Here is an 18,808-nt window from a genome sequence, read left to right as displayed (position 1 = left end):
ATGGGAAACCACCGTTATATGACACAAATATTGCTCTCTCCAAAGCAACCAGACTCCTTTGTAATTTTACCTCACAGATCACAGGAGTTGCTGGTCTATCGCTGCCTAGATTGGTTAGTTTGTGTTATTGTGTGACTTTGGTGTTTTAAAGGATTAGTTTGGATTCACCATAAACACACTATGAAAAAAAGACCAGCTGTAGACCAGCAAATACAGTGTTCTGCAAGGTAAAATAACTATTTTTGCAAAAAGAGTCTGGTGGTTTTGAAGAGAGCATAGATGTATATATTAGCTTCTGTTTCCTGTTGAAAAAATATGTCTGACAGAAAGGCAAAACAGTGAAAATATTCTAAATATAGTGTACACTTAAACTGATATTGATTTTTTTAGTTGGCTAAAATATGATTTGCTTTTTTTTTTAAATCTTCCAACATTAGTAATCCTGCTGCATCCAAACTGGGTCATGCAGACCACAATCTACTGTAGCTAATACACAGATTATAGATAATTACCTCATACAAACCCACTTCAAAAAGTCCAAACTATCACTTTAAGGGCATTAGTAGAAAACTGGACACTGAGCTGTTTACTACTGTAGATTCCTCTGGTTGTTGTCTTATCAGATACCATCCAACAATGTCTCATAGCTTGCAATCTAGTGCAAAAATCCACAGCAGTTTCTAGATGTTAGTGTGTCTCCTGTCAAACAAAAGCAGTTTCTTCCTCCTCATCTGATTCCTCTCTGGAGGGAGTTGTCTAAAAATTCGGAGTAGCAGGAGAGGGAGCAGAAATGCTGCTGCACAGGAGCATCTGTGCCCCCCATGTCGTCCACCAGGACCACCGTGTGAGAGACTTGGTGCAGGTTCATGCTGACCGCCGTTTTGATATAGAAATTGATGCAGACGCGGCCGCAGTCACAGGTCTTGGCTACTTCGAGGTCTCGACACAAATGGGCAGGTATGAGGTGAGGTCCGTATGGTATCCTGTGAGGTGAATCAGAAAGAGTACAATAATGAGTTACTTTATCCATGTTATTTACCTAATTTATGTTCACTTTACTGTGTTTACTGTCATGCTGGTTTCTCTCATCAGAGCAGAGCAGAGCAGAAGAGACATTGTCAGTACAGGTTACAAGCAGGGCCAGTGGTGAATGACATGCTAATGCGCTGAAGGATTTGGTGTTTTGGTGATCAATGAAGCTGTTTTACCCTCACTGTTCTCCTCAAAGTTTGCTGCAAGTGATGTAATGTAGCCCCAGTTCTTTTTATGTGGAGTGAGCACTGCGCCAGACTCCATTTAAAAAAATAACCTGTTAAATACTACATTGTTTGTCAGCAATCATAACATAGGAGGCCTTGAGCGCTTGGATTAACTTGGCATACAGTTAACACACCAGTTACAATTTGGTTTTAATGAAAACTAAACTCCTGGTATTTTATTCTGATGTTTCTCGCCATTTCCTTCCAAAATGGAAATAATGCTGAGTGACAGTCAAACCAGCATTAAAAGTGATGAATTTTCTTCATACATAAGATAAACTGAGCTGTAAATAAGAAGTTATGCCGATTTGAACATGTGGAACATGTGGATTTCATTAAGTGACATATAGAGGCATGTAAGCGAAGAGATTGTAACTGTTAAATTTAAGAACATATTTTGGTGTGGTATGTGCTGGAATGAACATTTAATCATCCCCAGCCCCATCATCCACTGGCAAAGAGTAAGTACGATACACTGAGTATGTTATATTTTCTAACCTGAGGTTCGCCACTGCTCTGGAGGCCATCTCTTGGAGTGGAAGGGGGAATGTGAGTTTCATTGTGTGGTCCAGAGAATTAGGTTGGATAAACGGATTTCCAAACAGGTCCAAGTTCTCCAGACTCAGCTGACGGAAGTCACCAGGCAACACAGCCAGCTGGTTATGCGCGGCTGACAGGAACCTCAGTTTGGATAGTCGTCCTATGTGGAATGGCAAACAGACGAGCTCATTGTCGTCCAGTTTGAGGTTCACTAGTTCTTTGAGCTGGCAGAACTGAGCAGGGAGGGACTGCAGCCGATTCTGGCTGAGGTCCAGGAACTGGAGGGTCCGCTGTAGGGTGGACAGGCAGAGCGCCACACTAAAAGCTTCCAGGTGGTTGTTGTGGAGGATAAGCTCAGAGAGGCAGCTGAGGTCACCAATGGTGGCGGGGAGTTTCTTGATGTGGTTGTTACTGAGGTCTAGCTTGCGGAGAGCTGCAAAAACAAAACAAAAGAAAAATACCAACACTTAAAAGGGGTACTCTGGTTATAAACTGTTGCACGCCCATGAAGTTGGGGGACTAGCAAGAGACAAATTTAAATGATCAAATGGTCTAAATTGAAGCAGCAGAAGCTGAGCTGACTTTTTATCTGAAGCTCTCAAAACACTGGATCTTCATGATTGTTTTCTGAAACTTTGAAAAGCTCAAAGAGTTATCATCAGATTCTATTCACAGGCTGAATATAAATATATATAGTGGCTATATATGTATATGTATAGCCACTAGTCAACAACCCCATCGTCTCACTCTACCTTTTAGGGACAGCATCCGCATGTCCACCCGTGACAGTTTGCAGTAGGAGACCTGCAGTTGCTCTAGAGAGTAGGGGAAGTTAGAGGTAAGGGGGTAGTCCTTCTTGGAGACTATGGTGAGCTTCTTCTTGGGTTGCTCTACGTCTCTGGCACGAACAGGAGTGAGTGTGGAGAGAGGAAGGCTGCTTGTGTCACTTCCTCTGTCTGCCAAGCGAGCAGCTGAGAGGAAGTTCTTCAAGCTATTGGCATCAGCCTATAAATGAATCAATGAATAAAAAGTTACAGGGGGGTTAACAGCTTACATTAGACTCAAAGTATCTGCTCAGGTGATTGCATATGACCGGATTCCTTGAAATATCTAACCTAAATTCACTGGCCTGGAATATCTTGACACACTTCCTCTGAATGAACATGATGAACTTTCTGCTGCTGGGAATATAAATGTGAGTGACTCAGGTAGTACAGGGATAAGATGCCATTTTGTGAATAAATGTACAATCCTACATGTTCCAAAATAACAGATCTATACCCAAACTGAAACAATGTGGTGTTTATTTATATTTCTGGTCACTTTTAATGGGATAGTTCAACTTACTTGAAATGAAGTTGTATGAAGTACTAATTGATAAGCAATGAATTAACTACAGTAGATGGTGGTTAACTCAGCCCCAGTTTGGAAAAGCAGAGAGGAGCACCAGCACAGAAGTTTAGCAATGTACTGCTATGTACAGGGTCAACAACAAAACACTATATCTAGAATATTTTCAACGCTTAATCTTGCTGTCAGACAAACTTTATTCAATGGGAAGCTGCTGTTATATAAGCCAAATATTGCTATTTCTTGTTCAGCCAGACTCCATTTCAGTAATCTTATTTTGTGAAATACCAGAGTTGCTGGTCTACAACAGCCGCCATTTGTGTTATTGTGTGTCTTTTGGTGAATGAGAGCAACAACAAAGTCACACAATATCATTACTAACCTATTGAGGCAGCAGTAGACCAGTGATTCCTTTATTCTGTGAGGTAAAATTATTGTTTTTGCCAAAGGAGTCTGGTGGCTTTGGAGGGAGTGATATTTAGCTTGTATAACAGCGTTGATTTTTTTTTTTTTTTTTGGTCAGTAAAAGGTTGTTTGACGGCAAGGTAAACACTTAAACTGACATTGTTTTTTTTCAGGTGGCTAAAATATGTTTCGCTGCTGACCCCGTTGACAGCAGTTCATTACTTAGCTTCCGACACCAGTTCTCCCACTGCTTCTCTAAACTGGCACCATGTTGACCGCCATATACTATAGGTAAGACAACAACTATGGACAAGTACTTAATACAACTTCAAGTACTTTGTATAATCCCTTTATTTGTTCCTTTAAGGCTGCAGTTTCTGCTGGTGGTATCATGGTGTTTATAAAATTGTGGCCTTTCAGTAAATTGAGATCTTGTTTACACATTTCTTACAGCTTGGGAGCTCATGCCTAATGTTGTGTGTCACTGTGTTTGTGGGAGTATTTCTGTCTACGTGACAGGTTCAGCTATGTTAGAATCTGGGTCAAAGGTGACCGCTGCCTCAAAACAGCCAGGAGGGCTTTAGAGCAGCTGGAAACAATGAGGCTGCTGGTGTCTGTCCAGGCATCAACTGCAGTCAAAACAAGCCTACGTGTCTGTCTAGCTGATATATGAGTGAGTGGACAGCTTAACTCTTGTCTCTGAGTTTTATGTAACAAATTGTCAAAGGACATAAGAATGAAGTTGCTTCATAGGAAAAAAACAACAACCAACCATTGCTTCTACTCATACTGTAATTATTACATCATGTTGGGTGTCATACCTTGCTCAGACAAATGTCAACAGCAGGCTCCTTTAATCTCACTGTGGCCTTGCCTTCCTCCACAAACCATGTGAAGAACTTCTCTATGTTGTCTTTCAGCTGCAAGAGAAAGTTGGCAAATATCAGAGATGGAAAAATACATGACACAACACTGAGGCGGTTACGTGTCCTCATTTGACCAAGAGTGATTCACAGTCGCTCAGCAAGTGTAGACAGGATTGCTGAAAGCACTTACTCAACATGCAGGTTTACATCTACAGCTATAACATTTTAAATCAGACACGGGAGCTTCTGAAGAGCACCTGAAGGCAACATTTGAAACCATGAAAACAACTCTTCTAGTGTTTCCAGCCTTGGTCTTTCTGGGAAAGTTAATAATGAATAATTTAAAAAGTTGATTTTTTAAGTCACTCAGGGGATTGAGTAAGTGGAAATGAGCAAAATACAGCCAATCTAATGCAATGTTTGATACTGTCTATTTAAAAAAGAAACTGTAGCAGAAGGTCTGGGTGTTTTACTGACAAACAAATAAAATTAGCCCTAATTTTCAGTCTAATTAAACTAGGGCTATGAGGAATGTAGCATGTAATTGGCACATCCTTGTAGACACTAAAATATTTTGTTATAATGTGACCTACATGTTGAAAATAGTATGTATGTATGTATGTGTATATATATATCTATATCTCTCTAGATAGATAGATGGATAAATGTATGTATGTAAAAAAAATACAGTTGCCCCTTCCTGAATGGATGGGTGAAATATAAACAAACCCTACATAAACAGGTAACGTTCATAGACTTGTGAACATTAAATGTAAATTAGTTGATCAAAATAAAATTAGTTGCCACCTACTCCGATTAGAAATTTGTCATTTTTCAAGCAAAACATGTCAAACATTTGCTGGTTCCAGCTTTCTAAATGTGAGGATTTGCTGTTTCTCTTTGTCCTTTATGCATTTATGATAGTAAATGAAGAGTCTTTGGGTTTTGAAGTGTTGGTTGGACAAAAGAAGCGATTTGAGGACATCACTTTGGGCTCAGGGAAATTGAGGTAAGCACTGATTGTGAAAATAATTGTGAAAATGAAAATAATCATTAGTTGACGGCCAAGACTTAATGCTTCTTTTCTTTTCTTATCCTTTTTGAGGCTCTGTAAATACAAATTTTGCTCTTAAACTCAAGCAGAGGGCTGATTCAGGCAATTATAATTTTTCTGTTTAAAAAGGACTAACTAACTAACTATCTAACTAACTAAACTAAATAAATAAACTATAAACACTGACTGGTGAAAATGCATGCAAGGAAAGAATGCTAACTAAAATACTACAAAAACAGACAAAGTTTACAGACTTGTGAACAATAAATGTAAAAGAAACCATAATGTAATATAGATAGATAATATAGATATTTAATCTGGATCGACTGTTAAATGCATGTTTTAAGAACTAATTTTCGCTTAATATTTAATATTAGATCTACAGTAATTAACCTAGTTGTTTCAACTATTAAATTAATCATCTCTTTTGATAATCGATACTTGTTTTGAGTCATTTTTTAAAGAAATGTGTCTAAATTCTCTGATTCCAGCTTCTCAGATGTAATTATTTTCTGGCTTCTTTAGTTCTCTGAGACCAAAAACTTAATATCTTTGGGTTGTGGAATAAAAAGATGTCTGAGGACATCATATTTGGCTTTGGCAAACAGTGATCAACATTAGGAGTGTAAGAAATACCAACATACTTGAGTAACACATTGTTATGTTTTGCGATACAGTATTGATTCTCAAAAACACTGTATCGTGATCCATGCAAATGATTGTGCCATTGTTTCATTCATTTTATGCTGTGCTTAAATCCCCAACTACTACATAGCAGTTTTGTTATCTACCTTTACAGTTCTGATTGCATGGAAAAAAACAAACAAAACAATTTCCCGATTTTTCTGACATATTATGGACCACACAACTAATCAATTAATTAAGAAAATTTGGAACAGATTAGGGATGATAAAGATTAATCGATGATTGATTAATCGGTCGTTAAAAATTTGGTCAATCAAGTAAAATGTAATCGATCTACTATCAAATAAAGATCTGAAATACAACAGAGATTATTTTTATGAGCGAGTCTCATGTGTTATCTGATATTTAATGCCTGTATATGATTCATAGGCTATATGATACTGTCAGACAGTATACATGTTGCTGTGGAAATAAAGCTTTGAGTGGGGAAGAAAAAAAAAACCAATTTGGTATATTTTAGTATAAGCAAAATGTTTGTGTTTTTAAAAAGAACAACTAATTGATTATCAGATCGTTAATGATGCCAATGACAGATTAAGGAAAGTGCTTACAACTTACTTCCCATCAGAATTATTTGGGAAACAACCACAGAGGCCACACGCCCCGGGATAAATTTTGAAGTCCGGCTTCAACAACCAGACGCAGTACAGCAGTTAGTACAGCACAGAAGATAAAGAGGAACAACAATAATAATAACAACAACAACAACAACAGACAGACACTGACCTTGTATTTTGATCCTGCCCTGTCTTTGGCTGTACAGATCATCATGTAAACATTGCTGCGTTGACTCGTCTTGTCCAAATGCTTCCCGATGGAGAGCACCGCTCTCGTCCCTTTGCCGCGACTCTTCATCCCAAACGTAGGGAGCATCCGATTCACCACCTCGACATCACACTGCAGCTTCATCTCAACCTAATATTACAGACTCGAGTCCGGCTCAGTGCCGAGTCACAGTGAGTAGAGGCTTTGAACGCATACCAGAGAGAAAAACTTCCGCGAAAAAAGTAACGCTAGCAGCCGCTGGAGCTACTGACACAACACACATCCGTGCTTGTCCTGGATGTCAACAACAGAGCACACTTCTCCCCACACACAGCTGCATCTGAACGGCTGTACAACACGCTAAACACAACTGACGGCTGGTAAACTAAGCTTTTTGTGGGCTGCTGAGGTTATTTTGACAGTATCTTTACAAATCGTAAAGGTCCTGATAGTTTGCAGTTGTCAGATGGTTGATTAGCTGCTGTTAGCAAGAGATCCCGCGCGCGTGGGAAGTGACGTAAGTGAGGCGCTGCTTAACTCAGTTCGAGACATGTTTGAAAGGGAAACGTTGATTTGCGAAACCCTCGCGAGATTTGTGCGCGTCGTTTATTCATTGACGACCTTGCAGGAAATGATTATGGTTTATAATGTGACAGCCATGTGTGGTTAAAATATCTGGGTAGGTTTAGGGACAGAAAGCACTTGGCTAGAATTTGGAAACGGTCATGGTTTAGGTTTAAATTGTCGCTTTCGCGAGATCTTTAGCGGGTCTGGGGTTACCTTGTAGGAAGGACGTCAGCTCAAGCGCGCATTGAGGGACAGACTAATGGATTAAAATGTTACAATTGTAAACAATTTACAATTGTAAATTGCAAATTTCATATGATTAAATGAAACGTACCAACATAAAACTAAACTCTGCCTTATTGTAATATGTTTACCTCATACTAATTCTCTGGTCAAGCCATAAAACCGAAAAGTAACAAAACCCGAACGATATTTGAAACATAAAATCATCGATACTCAGTTATTAATTTGTGCCCATTTATTTATTTGATTGTGTATATTTTCTTCCTTAACATGGGTAATATGTTACCATGGTTTGTATTTGACATTTGTCAATAAATTTGGGGTAAAAAACATAAAGCAATTGTGGCATCTAGTGGTCAACCGAAAGAAAGACTTTCCCAAAAACGGAACTGCTGCTAGTTACTTTGGAGAATCAGTTTTTCCATACAGATCGCATCATCTTACAATGATAATGATATAATAATGATTAAGTGTTATACATTTAACTACTCTGTACATAAAGTAGTTCAAAATGGCTTGATTGATTAACTGATAATAATCTAGAAAAGTAATATAATGTATAATATTATAACTTTCTACAATTATTTTAGGCTGATAATAATGCTGTGCTTGTAACTAAGTTTTGGGGGCAAGACTTTTACTTGTACTGGAATATTTTTGTAGTTTTGCTTTTACCTTGGATCTGAATACTTCTTTTATCTCTCCCCATCACAATGTAAACATAAATGCCATGTGTGAACAGAAATCTCCTAAACTCAGGCTCCTGTGTTCAAGTAAAGTAAGTAAAACAACCATGTCTAATATAAATCACATACACCTGTGGGTTTGTCTACAAATGTTACACTCATGTATTATGAAATATTTAACAAAAAAAACTACTGGGCTCCAGAGGATTATGACAAACTTCCTTAAATGTGATCACTGATTAATAAGAATTTCAGAAACACTATATTATTTTTATTTATTAAAATTATCAAGTTATATTTATGTAATTTTGTTTATTTATTCCAGTTCCAGTAAGATGCTGAATTTAAACTTTTGTTAGTATAAATGGTTGATTTTCTGTCTTGCAGTCACAATGGAAAGTTGCTGAATACTTCAACCCAACAACACTGACTTCACAGTGTTGCGTTTCTTCCCTTGTAGTTGAGGACAGCAGAGGTACCAGTGAGTCTGACTGTGTCCGACATCGTCGCCTCAGATCAACATGATCACAGGAGAAACTTAACTCTGATCTCTCCTCTTCCTTTCTCTCTTCTTTCTGATCCTCTATGTTAACACACAAAAGGAGGATTGTACATTTATTTGTGATAATCATATCCTGTTACATGACTCCTTCTGCAATTTTGAATCATTTCCAGTTTGAAAATATTCCAGTTAATCTGACAGGGTACAAGTTCACTGAGTCATAAACCTCACAAGTCTCATGACTGTTATGCAACAATAATCCTTAAAACAACTTTTATTGCTTTACATTTTGACATTCAACTCATGTTCTCCAACCAGCGTATCCTTCCTAAATAGATTCTTTGCAGTGTTTCATAAAACTCTTTGGAAAGAAAAAAACAACAACAACACACTCTTTGGTTTCACCTTGCTGTCTGCGAATCAACTAAAAGGCAACACTTTTGGTAAAAACATGCAACTGTCTTGTATTAGGCTGTATTCACACCAAATCAGGTGTTGCGTCAAAAACACCAGTTCTCCTGTTCATTTGAATGGGGGCAGTGGGCTGCAGCCATGGGGGCTGCAGTGTATGCCGAAACAGAATCAACATTTGGAGAAACACAATCTGATTATGCTACAGTGACCAATCATGTAAGCCGGAGAACGAAATGGTAAAGTGCTCCACAGTCAATCTGAAATATAGCATTTAATGAATTTAAACTGGCAAAAACCTCAGCATTTTTATTGACCATCAGTTAATTAGAGTAGTTGTTTTCACCCAAAAAGGAGTGTAAACCTGATGCAGGAACAAAGTATCCTGATGGGTTGCTCTGATCTGTTTGTCTGAAAGAGAGAGAGAGCAGCGGTAGTCCAGCAAGCAGAGTGAATGAAGAGAGGGAGCTGTGTTAGCAGTGAATCAGAGAAACAAAATGTTATTTTCTAATTGTTTCACAGTGGTTACATTCTACAGCACAAATAAACACGCCCACACCACCGCACAACCCTGCACTGATCTTGGAACACCTGATCTGGTGTGAATACAGCTTTACATTATATTCATATTACTGGCAACAAACGTCAGGCCACAAGTCATTTTCGATGGAAGCCGGCTATGAAGCCAGAAACTGACGTCAACCACTTGTTGCTGCGTGTCGGGTGTGACGTTCTACCAAAAAATGGTGAACAGGCTTCAACTTTTCTCAGCAATCTGCAACAATGCAGCCGACCACGTTTGGCCATATTATAGCTGTGTCGCAGGTAATATGAACATACTATTATCCTTACGTATGCCCCAACATGGCACAATTTTAGTAAGTATTCCCACACATATAACAACACATACAAGGTCAAAGTAAGAGCCGGAAGTTTTGTTTCCTGTGATTTTTGAAAAATATGAATTTTTAATGAAAACAGTACGATGCTGAGGTTGTGCAGTTTCCATATATCTGTGTCAAGTATGCACCATTTAGTCAGATCTGTCAGATCCTCTTATACATGGCACACACTCCTGTAGCTGACAGACTGTTGCTGGCACGAGGAGAGTGTGACGAGGTGAGAATGTCCTGGTGCATCCCAACCTGTGTTCATACAGACAATTTGCCTGTAATAAAATGGACCATTGACTGTAAACAAAGATGGATAACGCGTTTCCTCTTTCTCCCACTGTACAAAACCGAAGCCAAAATATCTTGGATATGGGTGCTGCCATTCTGCAATGTTGATGTTATCTGGAGTCTGCACTGTAGTGATCAGGGTTGGAGCCATGGTGTCAAGGTTTATTAAATTTATTTGACTTGTATTTTGATGTATTAGTTTGGCCCATGTCCAATCTACTCTCATGGGAGGGGGTGGGGTTTATGTATCATTTTACATATCTGCAGCCAGTCATCAGGGGGTGATCAAGATGTTTTGGCTTCACTTTCTGGGAGCTGTCATGCCATCCATCTTTATATAAAGTCAATGATATGGACATGTGCAAATTCATTATGAGGACAGAGTCTTTGACCTTTTGGTGACTGTGTTAAAAAGTAAATAAGGTATTTATTTAAGTTTCTTTTACTTCATATTTACAGTGGAATTTCTTTAAAAAAAACATTTTCTACATAAATCCTTGTTAATGTCATTCTGTCTGTGGAGTGAATTGTGGCTGGGTATTGTTTTATGACATTACAATACCAGTATCAATACCAGCGCCCTTAAAGTGAGTGACCAGTGGAGTATTTAATTTGATTCCTTTTTTGAAGGTTCTTCTTCATGAATAACGGTTGCAGTCAAATTTTTCTCTAGATGTGGGTACCAAAAAGATTGAATGCAGGTATCGTTTGACTGGTTTTGATACTACTTGGCACTGGGTTATTTCAGTCAATACCTTGTTGGTTTGTTTGTTTGTTTATTGGATCCCCATTAGCTACTGTATTGTAACCATGACCTTGACCAGTTCCATGGTATACCATAGCATGAAACTTGACAGTTATCATCATCAAGTTTCATGTCTGCCATAAATAATATTTTCTGAAATTATATAGGTGTTTGTTCAACCACAAAAAACCCTTCTGTTTTCCTTCTATTAAGGGTCATTGTAATTGCTAATGAAAATAATAGCTGACCCTTGCTAAGTCCCACCTTTTTTTGTTCTGTGCTCCAATAACAGTTGAGCAAGCATGTAAAAGCAACATATAGGGTCACATCTTACATTAGCTAATGTTAGCTAAATGCTAGCTCACTAATGATTCGTGTAGACTAGCCAGCTAGTTAGCTAGTGCCAATGTTTACAAGTTAAGATGTGAATATATGTCACTTTTACAGGTCTTCCAGCAGTGTCTTTTAAAAATTAGATTTTTTTTCAACCTTTGACAAGTCAAGCACACAGCATATCTAAGTACAGAAGAAAGTTGACCAAGTTACCACACTGGCTCAACTGTCACTGAAGTAAATTAGGGTGAGACTTAGGAAGGGTCAGTAATAATAAAAATAACTGTATAATACTGTATGCTGAGATATTTTTTGAGACGGTTACCATACCATGAAAATGTCATACCACTGCAATCATTCTTTCCAACATGTCTCTTTATGTCTTTTACAGAGCTGTCTCCACACAGGACGACCCTCTCCGTATATAATAACGCCTCACTTCCCTCCCATCCTCACTACCGCAGCCCTCAGATCGATGCACAATGAGAACTGGGAAAAACCGGGCGTCTCTATAGGTCGGTGGACTGTCACTGAGCGCCAGCTGACTGGAGTCAGACCGGCAGCACTGCTCATCCATGCAGCATGGGTCCGTTAGGTTGCTGCTGCGGCTCCTCCACAGGGCCACGGTGCGGTGGGAGCCGTACATGCGGCAGAGGGAGAAGCGGGACGTGGAAGAGGAGAGGTGGGAGTGGAACAGTGCTCCACGGCAGGAGAAGATGGAGGAGCAGCTGGAGCTGGTGATGGTCCTCCTCCTACCTTGTTCGCTTGGCTCGCTGCGTCGTTCATAGTCATCCTGGCTTTGGAGGGCGCCGTAGCTCTGAGCAGTCTGGCTGCTGTCCAGGAGGATGCAGTTTGAGGACGAGGTTTCTTCAGTGTCCTGTAGGGAGTTAGAGTCTGCTGTGCTCATGTTGATCAGCATGGCCTCTGAGTAGCTGGGAATCACCTGACGGTTACAGCGTATGTGCCACTCCATCTCAGTGCTGTCCAGTGTGTCCACTCTTGGGATAACACACCCAGTCCCTGCAGGCCTGTCTTCATCCAAAGGAGATGATTGGCTGTTGATGTACTCCAACCCAAACAGTTTCTCTATACGGTAGTGCACATAAGCAGTGCGGTACTCTATTAGCACCCTCAGAGGCCAGGACAACATGAACAGAGCTGCCAGCCAAAAGGCCACCTGGGAATTGTACCATGGCATCCTGTCCGGGTCGATGTAGGCTATCAGACTCTCTCTGAAGTCCACATTCTTCAGCTGCATCCCCTCCCTGGCCTCCATGTAATCGTCCAAACCCTCGATTTCAGAGAAGAACCTCGCTCTCTGGTTGAGGTAATCGTTTTCTGGACCAGCCTCAGTGAAGCTGAAGCATTTGGTGAAGCGCAGCCGAGTTGCCGGATGACCCTCCAAACCTCTGAGGTCCCGTGATACGTCTTTCATTCCGCAGTGGCTGAAGTCAAACTCGCCTTCGGCCACGTGGGTGTTCACCCTCTCATGGTACACCTGCGTGGTAGTGTAGGCATCACCATTACGGTATCGAGTGACTTGCCGAGTCCGTCGGACAAAATGGTAGCTGATGGCCTTCCACCATATGCAAGGTTGGGCCTGTCGCATGCGTAGCACGCGCTCGTACACACTGTCCACGTCTGCTTTGCACTGCAGCTCGCTCCGGGCTCGGCAGTGCCAGCACTCTACTATGTACAGGACGTAGAGCATGAGCAGGAAGGCCAGAGGGATGTAGATGTAGCCATCAGAGCAGGGGCTGTCATGGTAGATCATTGAGTGTCCTCCGACGCCCATCCCGGAGGCCCCCCTCAGGGATGAGGTGAAGGAAGCCGTGAAGGAGGAGGTCAGAGCTGGGTTGAAGCTGATCTTGGTGACCCGGGTCAGCTGGCACCAGGCCACCACACCCAGGCAGCTGTACATGAGCAGAGAGAGCAGCAGGCAGCGCCAATGGGACTCTCTGCAGACACAAGCACCCAGGGACTGCTTCACTGGACGCTGCTGCAGAGACAGAGAGAGAAAAGAAAGCAAGGAAACAAAAAAGAAACAAAGGTAGAAAGAAAGAAAGAGAGAAAGAGTAATTAGGAAAAGGCACTTAGAGGAATGAGCCCCTGAAACATGGCAGTGACACTATGAGTTGCAGCAGAAATGCTAATGAACGTGGCTGCACTATAAATTGCAGAGCTTTTCCAGACCTAAGCATGAAGTAAATCAAACTAAAGAAAGCTCAGTGGGGTTCAATTAAAGCAGGCAGTGTCCCTGAGAGGCTGTGAGTCAAAGCAGCTGATGGACTAAATATTAACTGAGGTTTTCTCACACATCTATCTCTGAAATCAATTTAATCTTTATTGCATGAGGGCAAATGTAGTTGCTAGTAAAGTTGTCATATTGATATCACAGATTAACACTTGTATACATAAAAACGCACACAAAAATGAATAAGGGTCAATTAAATTTAGATAATTTTAACCAACCTGTACAGCAATATATTAATAGACACACTGTTTCTGCAACAATAATTATCTCAACCATATTTTTGGCATTTCAACAGCAATTTCTTGTTACTTAGTAACCAATGTATACACATATACAGGTGGTAAATTAATACTGGCTGATAATATGAGCCACACATATTATTAGTCAGGTCCATGGTGCAAAATACAATTATTATTTATCAACAAATTGCAACTGCAACTGTCACTGAAATGTCTCACTATGCTCACTATATACAGTATTCCTTATTCAAATCAAAAAACATTTTTCACAAATATGAATACAAATAAATATTGTTCAGGTGTTTTCTCTTTCCTTGCCATTGAATACTGGGTTGTTAAAAATGGACAGCAAATGTTGTGTACTTAAGAAACCCTAACGTTAGGCCTACAGCATTCAATGTGAAAAAAATGTTTTCTTTCTGCTTCCACATCAGGGTTACACCAAACAGTCTAAGTACGCATCAAGTTGCATCAAGTAATATGGCTAAGAGAAAGCTAAATTCATTACTTGCTTACTTAAGAGTCACTGCTAAAATCTGAATCAGAATAACTAAACGTAGCAGAGGTACACAGAGTTAACGCTGGTGCCACAGCAGCATCTAGCACATGCAGAGGCAATTTTGCGGCTCTTCTCCCGCCCAGTCAGGTTGAAGTTAGGATATCTTCTCATAGAGATGGAGATGATGTGCATCACTAACGTTCAGTTGCACATGCATGCTAAAAGTAATAATAATTAAATAATAATATAACGCTGAGAGGCCATTCTGCTGCAAAACTAGTACATTAGCATGTGGTGCTTTTACATTCTGTTGATAATGCATGTATTCACTTGATAATCCCTCGCAATGCAGTATTTTAAATTTGTAATATTGCTACTTTTACCTAAGAAAACAATCTGAATACTTCTCCAGGACTGCCTAAGCACACAGACACACTTATCTGCTGAGTATTGGGTGGTCAGCTCAGAGCAGACAAACACAAAAGTGCTCACATTTGCAATACTGACCACAAGTCAAATTGTCCCATTCAGCAGAGACATGGGCCTTAAGCCATTTCATCAGTAACACTAACAGTACATGAAGCCAGAGCGTAACCCTTTATGCATAAAGAGATTAAACCAGCCTTTAAACCAACATTTAATGTATGCATCTGCAAGGAGAGAAATTTGGGAGTTAATTTGATCCTGTCCTGTCACATTTATCAGTTAAACTAATAGATGACTTGATGGTAGTTTATAATATTTGTGTGTCTGGTTGACAATCCTCTTCCCCATGAGATCCTGTGTTCTTGGAGACTACCTCTGGTGTTTTATGGAGTGAAAGGATTTATGTTGACAAGCAGCCCATCCATTACTGCACTGACACAGGGGTGGGGATGTCACTTTGCTGGTTCCACCTCAGTTATTTATGGAGCAAACGGGGATGCAATTCTGGTGTAGCACAGAGGACGGACTTTTCAGTTGTCCAGGCCTCCAGACTGCAGACATTTTTGACTACATACAGATTGTACTAATTTACCTGAAAAACGCTTTGGGAGGACTTTATATCATATTTTGTATATATGCAGGATTTGCGAAAAAAAAAACAAAACATTATATATTTCCTCCAAGTAAAATATCTGTTAAATCAAGCCATGGTTATATAAAAAACTATAAGCCCTGACCAGTGGTAGAGGAAAGCCTTTACTTAATTAAAAGTATTTGTACCACACTATAAACATACTCCATTACAAGTAAAAGTCCTGCATTGAAAATGTTTCTTAAAAGTATGGATGTATATTCAGGAAAATCTAAGTGTTCCAAGCAGTAAAATTGCACTTGTGACCCTTATGTTATATCACTACACTATCAGAATGAACTATGTGTTATAATTTCAAAAAGTAAGTGTCCAGACTGCCTTCAAGTTTCAAGTTGACTGAATTTCAAAAGACAAATTTAGGTAATTTTGTAATGATTCAAAACTAATTTTTCTAGTCAGATAAACTTAATTCAGTTGTACTTGAGTAAACATGTTCCACAAACTCAAGATATTAAGTTGAACCAACAACTCTTCAGCCACACTGACAATATGCTAACATTTAACATTTTAGTTTATAAAATTTTAAGTTTAAGGTCAAGAGAGACTGAATTTCATACTAACCTTCATCATGATTTAACTATGTACAGTAAATTAAATCAACTCATCATTTCAGGTCAAAAGATTCAAGTTAAGGCTGCAACTAACAGCTTTGATTGTCAATTATTCTTTCAATTAATCGATTAGTAGTGTGGTCTATAAAAGGCCACAGTGGTGTCGTAAAATGTCTTATTTTGTTCCACAGCTCAAAGATGTTACTGTCATAGAGTACAAAACACAGGAAATATTCACATTTGAGAAGTTGAAATCAAAGAATTTGGACTTTTTTTCCTTAAAAAATGACTCAAATCGACCTGGCTCAGGTGGGAGACAATCAAATCCTTAAAAGCGGTTTTCAAGCAGCTAAACTAAATCTGTTGGCTGACGATAAATAGGACATTTGTGGAAAGTTGTTTGTAACTAAACTGTACTTTAATCTCTTCCACACTATAAAACGGGACTTTTCACGGACAGCGGGTCTGAGACAACTCGCTTCTTCTGTCCACGGATGGCTGCACACTCAGCCAATCCCCCAGTTAGAATCACAGTAATTACTCCATGACAGTAAAGACAGAGGGCATGGTGGTGGAGAAACATCCACACAAACACAGTTAGGTCCTCACAGGCAGCATAATCTGTATATTTAATCCTTTTTTCATAATTTTAAAATGTAATATACTGTATAGGCCTATATACAGTATATTTTACTCTATTTCTGTTTTTTTCTCGCTTCATGTATAATTATTAAAACACTTTTACTGTTTCATTGTCCTGACATCATTTTGGACAATAAAGTTTATTGTCAAACTGTAAATATTCTGACTCCCTTATGTTTTGTCACACATGTTTGATAAGCACATTTGAGGAATCACTGCAAAAAAATGTGTGGATATATTTGGTAATTTGTATGCACTATAAAGAATAGAGCTAAAACTAATGTTCATTTTCACTGTTAGTCTGTTCATCATTTTCTCCATTTTTCTGCAAAATGTGAAAAATGCTGATCATTGTTTTCCCTAATACAAGATGATGTCCTCAAATGTCTTGTTTTGCCAACAGCCCAAAGATGTTCAGTTTATTGTCATAAAAGAGCAAAATAATAAGAAAATATTCATAATTAAGCAGCAGGAAACAGAGAATTTTGGATTTCTTTTCTTAAAATTACTCAAATCAATTCATCAACAGGCTTGGGGAGTGACACATTACATGTAATAATTACATAATCTGAATACAAAAGTCAAAACGTCAAAATTTTCAGATTCCAACTGACAGTAAAGTGAATATTTTTGAGTTGTGGACAAAACGAGACATTTGAAGCTGCCAGCTCACCATTTCATGGTCAAAGCTACTAATTCATTAAGTCAGAAAATATTTATTAGACTAAACAGTTTTACCATATTTTATATTTAGGAACTCCAAAAGTAGCAAAAAGTAATGAAGTTACATTACTTTAATATTGTGATACTTAGATTGTGCTACTGATTACATGTTTTAACAGGTAATTAGTAGCTATATCAGAATATATTCTTAAAGTAACCCTCCCAACTCGATTATCAAAACAGTTGGCAATTAATTTAATAATTTATTAGCTGTTGCAGCCCTGATACAGAATAATGGTCAACATATCAATATTAGTATTTTTATATATATATTTTTTTACTCCTTATGATCAGTATGGGCATGAACCACAAAATCCAGCAGCAGTCAGGCTCTATTTGTTCTACTTTTCTCAAAGTAATTCATTCATCAGAAGTATCCCCAGCTGCTGTTTCTTCCTGTTTTTAAGGTTTTTCTTTTAGTATAATAATAAGATAATGAATGGCTGACATGTCTACACCTACCTCCTCCTCCAGGACATCACTCTCAGCCGGTGAGTCCTCCTCCTCCTCTTCCTCCTGCTCCTCTCCCTCAGCATCATTGGGAGCGCAGCTGGCCGCCGCAGAGTCCATATCGGAGGAGAGCATGCTGCACTTCTCGCATGTCAGACAGAGACTGCAAACTTACTCTTTCTTTTCTTTATTCACTGGCTCTGTTTCCCTCGGGTCGCTCCCCCTTCTTTCGGTTCCCCCTTCAGCCCCACACGGTCTGGGCCGAAGCCAGCAGGCTGCTGCTGCTGCTGCACGGAGGAGGAGGCGGAGGAGGAGAGGGGATCCCGCGGTGGTCCCGACTGGCCGGACGGAGGGGGGCGGGGTTGAGGGATTTCACCGCAGCAGAGGCAGCAGAGGTTGACCATGATGGTGCAGCCAGGGAAGCTTGTTGTCAGTGGCAAATTACCTCATAAAACCATAAATCATTAATAAAACCATCACCGCATTATGTTTATCCAGATGCTGCAGCGCTATCCTGTGTCCTGAATTCCTGAAGAAGGGAGGAATAATAACGCGAGATGTAGCTTAGATATGAGGTAAACCCTGGGCGTCCCACGATATAAATAAGCGAGAATACATTCAAATACTAACCAACAACTCAGCTAAATAGTGTATGCTTTCTAAACCTATGAAATACCTCATAGTTTTGGAGAAGGAATGGTTTACGGTTTCCTTCCTCTTCATGCTCGCGGAGCTTTTATTTTGAAGGTGGAGTTTTGGT

General features: G+C 39.5%; 2 protein-coding genes across 2 annotated transcripts; both read right to left on the bottom strand.

The window, feature by feature from the left end:
• Positions 1 to 416: 416 nt before the first annotated feature.
• lrr1 (leucine rich repeat protein 1) lies at positions 417 to 7,469 on the bottom strand. The gene is made up of 5 exons (XM_084742667.1): positions 6,906 to 7,469; positions 4,376 to 4,474; positions 2,552 to 2,804; positions 1,758 to 2,232; positions 417 to 983 (listed from the first exon to the last, which is right to left on the bottom strand). Exons 1-5 carry the CDS (start codon positions 7,086 to 7,088, stop codon positions 728 to 730), a joined length of 1,266 nt encoding a protein of 421 aa, XP_084598793.1. The 5' UTR covers positions 7,089 to 7,469; the 3' UTR covers positions 417 to 727.
• A 4,350-nt stretch (positions 7,470 to 11,819) lies between these two features.
• On the bottom strand, positions 11,820 to 18,804 carry LOC146310774 (transmembrane protein 151B). Its single transcript, XM_084742078.1, has 2 exons — positions 18,061 to 18,804; positions 11,820 to 13,611 (listed from the first exon to the last, which is right to left on the bottom strand). The coding sequence occupies exons 1-2, from the start codon at positions 18,181 to 18,183 to the stop codon at positions 11,998 to 12,000; spliced, it is 1,737 nt and encodes a 578-aa protein (XP_084598204.1). The 5' UTR covers positions 18,184 to 18,804; the 3' UTR covers positions 11,820 to 11,997.
• Between the last annotated feature and the right edge of the window lie 4 nt (positions 18,805 to 18,808).

The sequence above is a fragment of the Lutjanus erythropterus genome, chromosome 18, assembly GCF_056507025.1.
Source record: "Lutjanus erythropterus isolate fLutEry1 chromosome 18, fLutEry1.hap2, whole genome shotgun sequence".
Classification (NCBI taxonomy): domain Eukaryota; kingdom Metazoa; phylum Chordata; class Actinopteri; order Lutjaniformes; family Lutjanidae; genus Lutjanus; species Lutjanus erythropterus.
The sequence above is the reverse complement of the archived record's forward strand: the minus strand, read 5'-3'. Positions and strand labels throughout refer to the sequence as shown.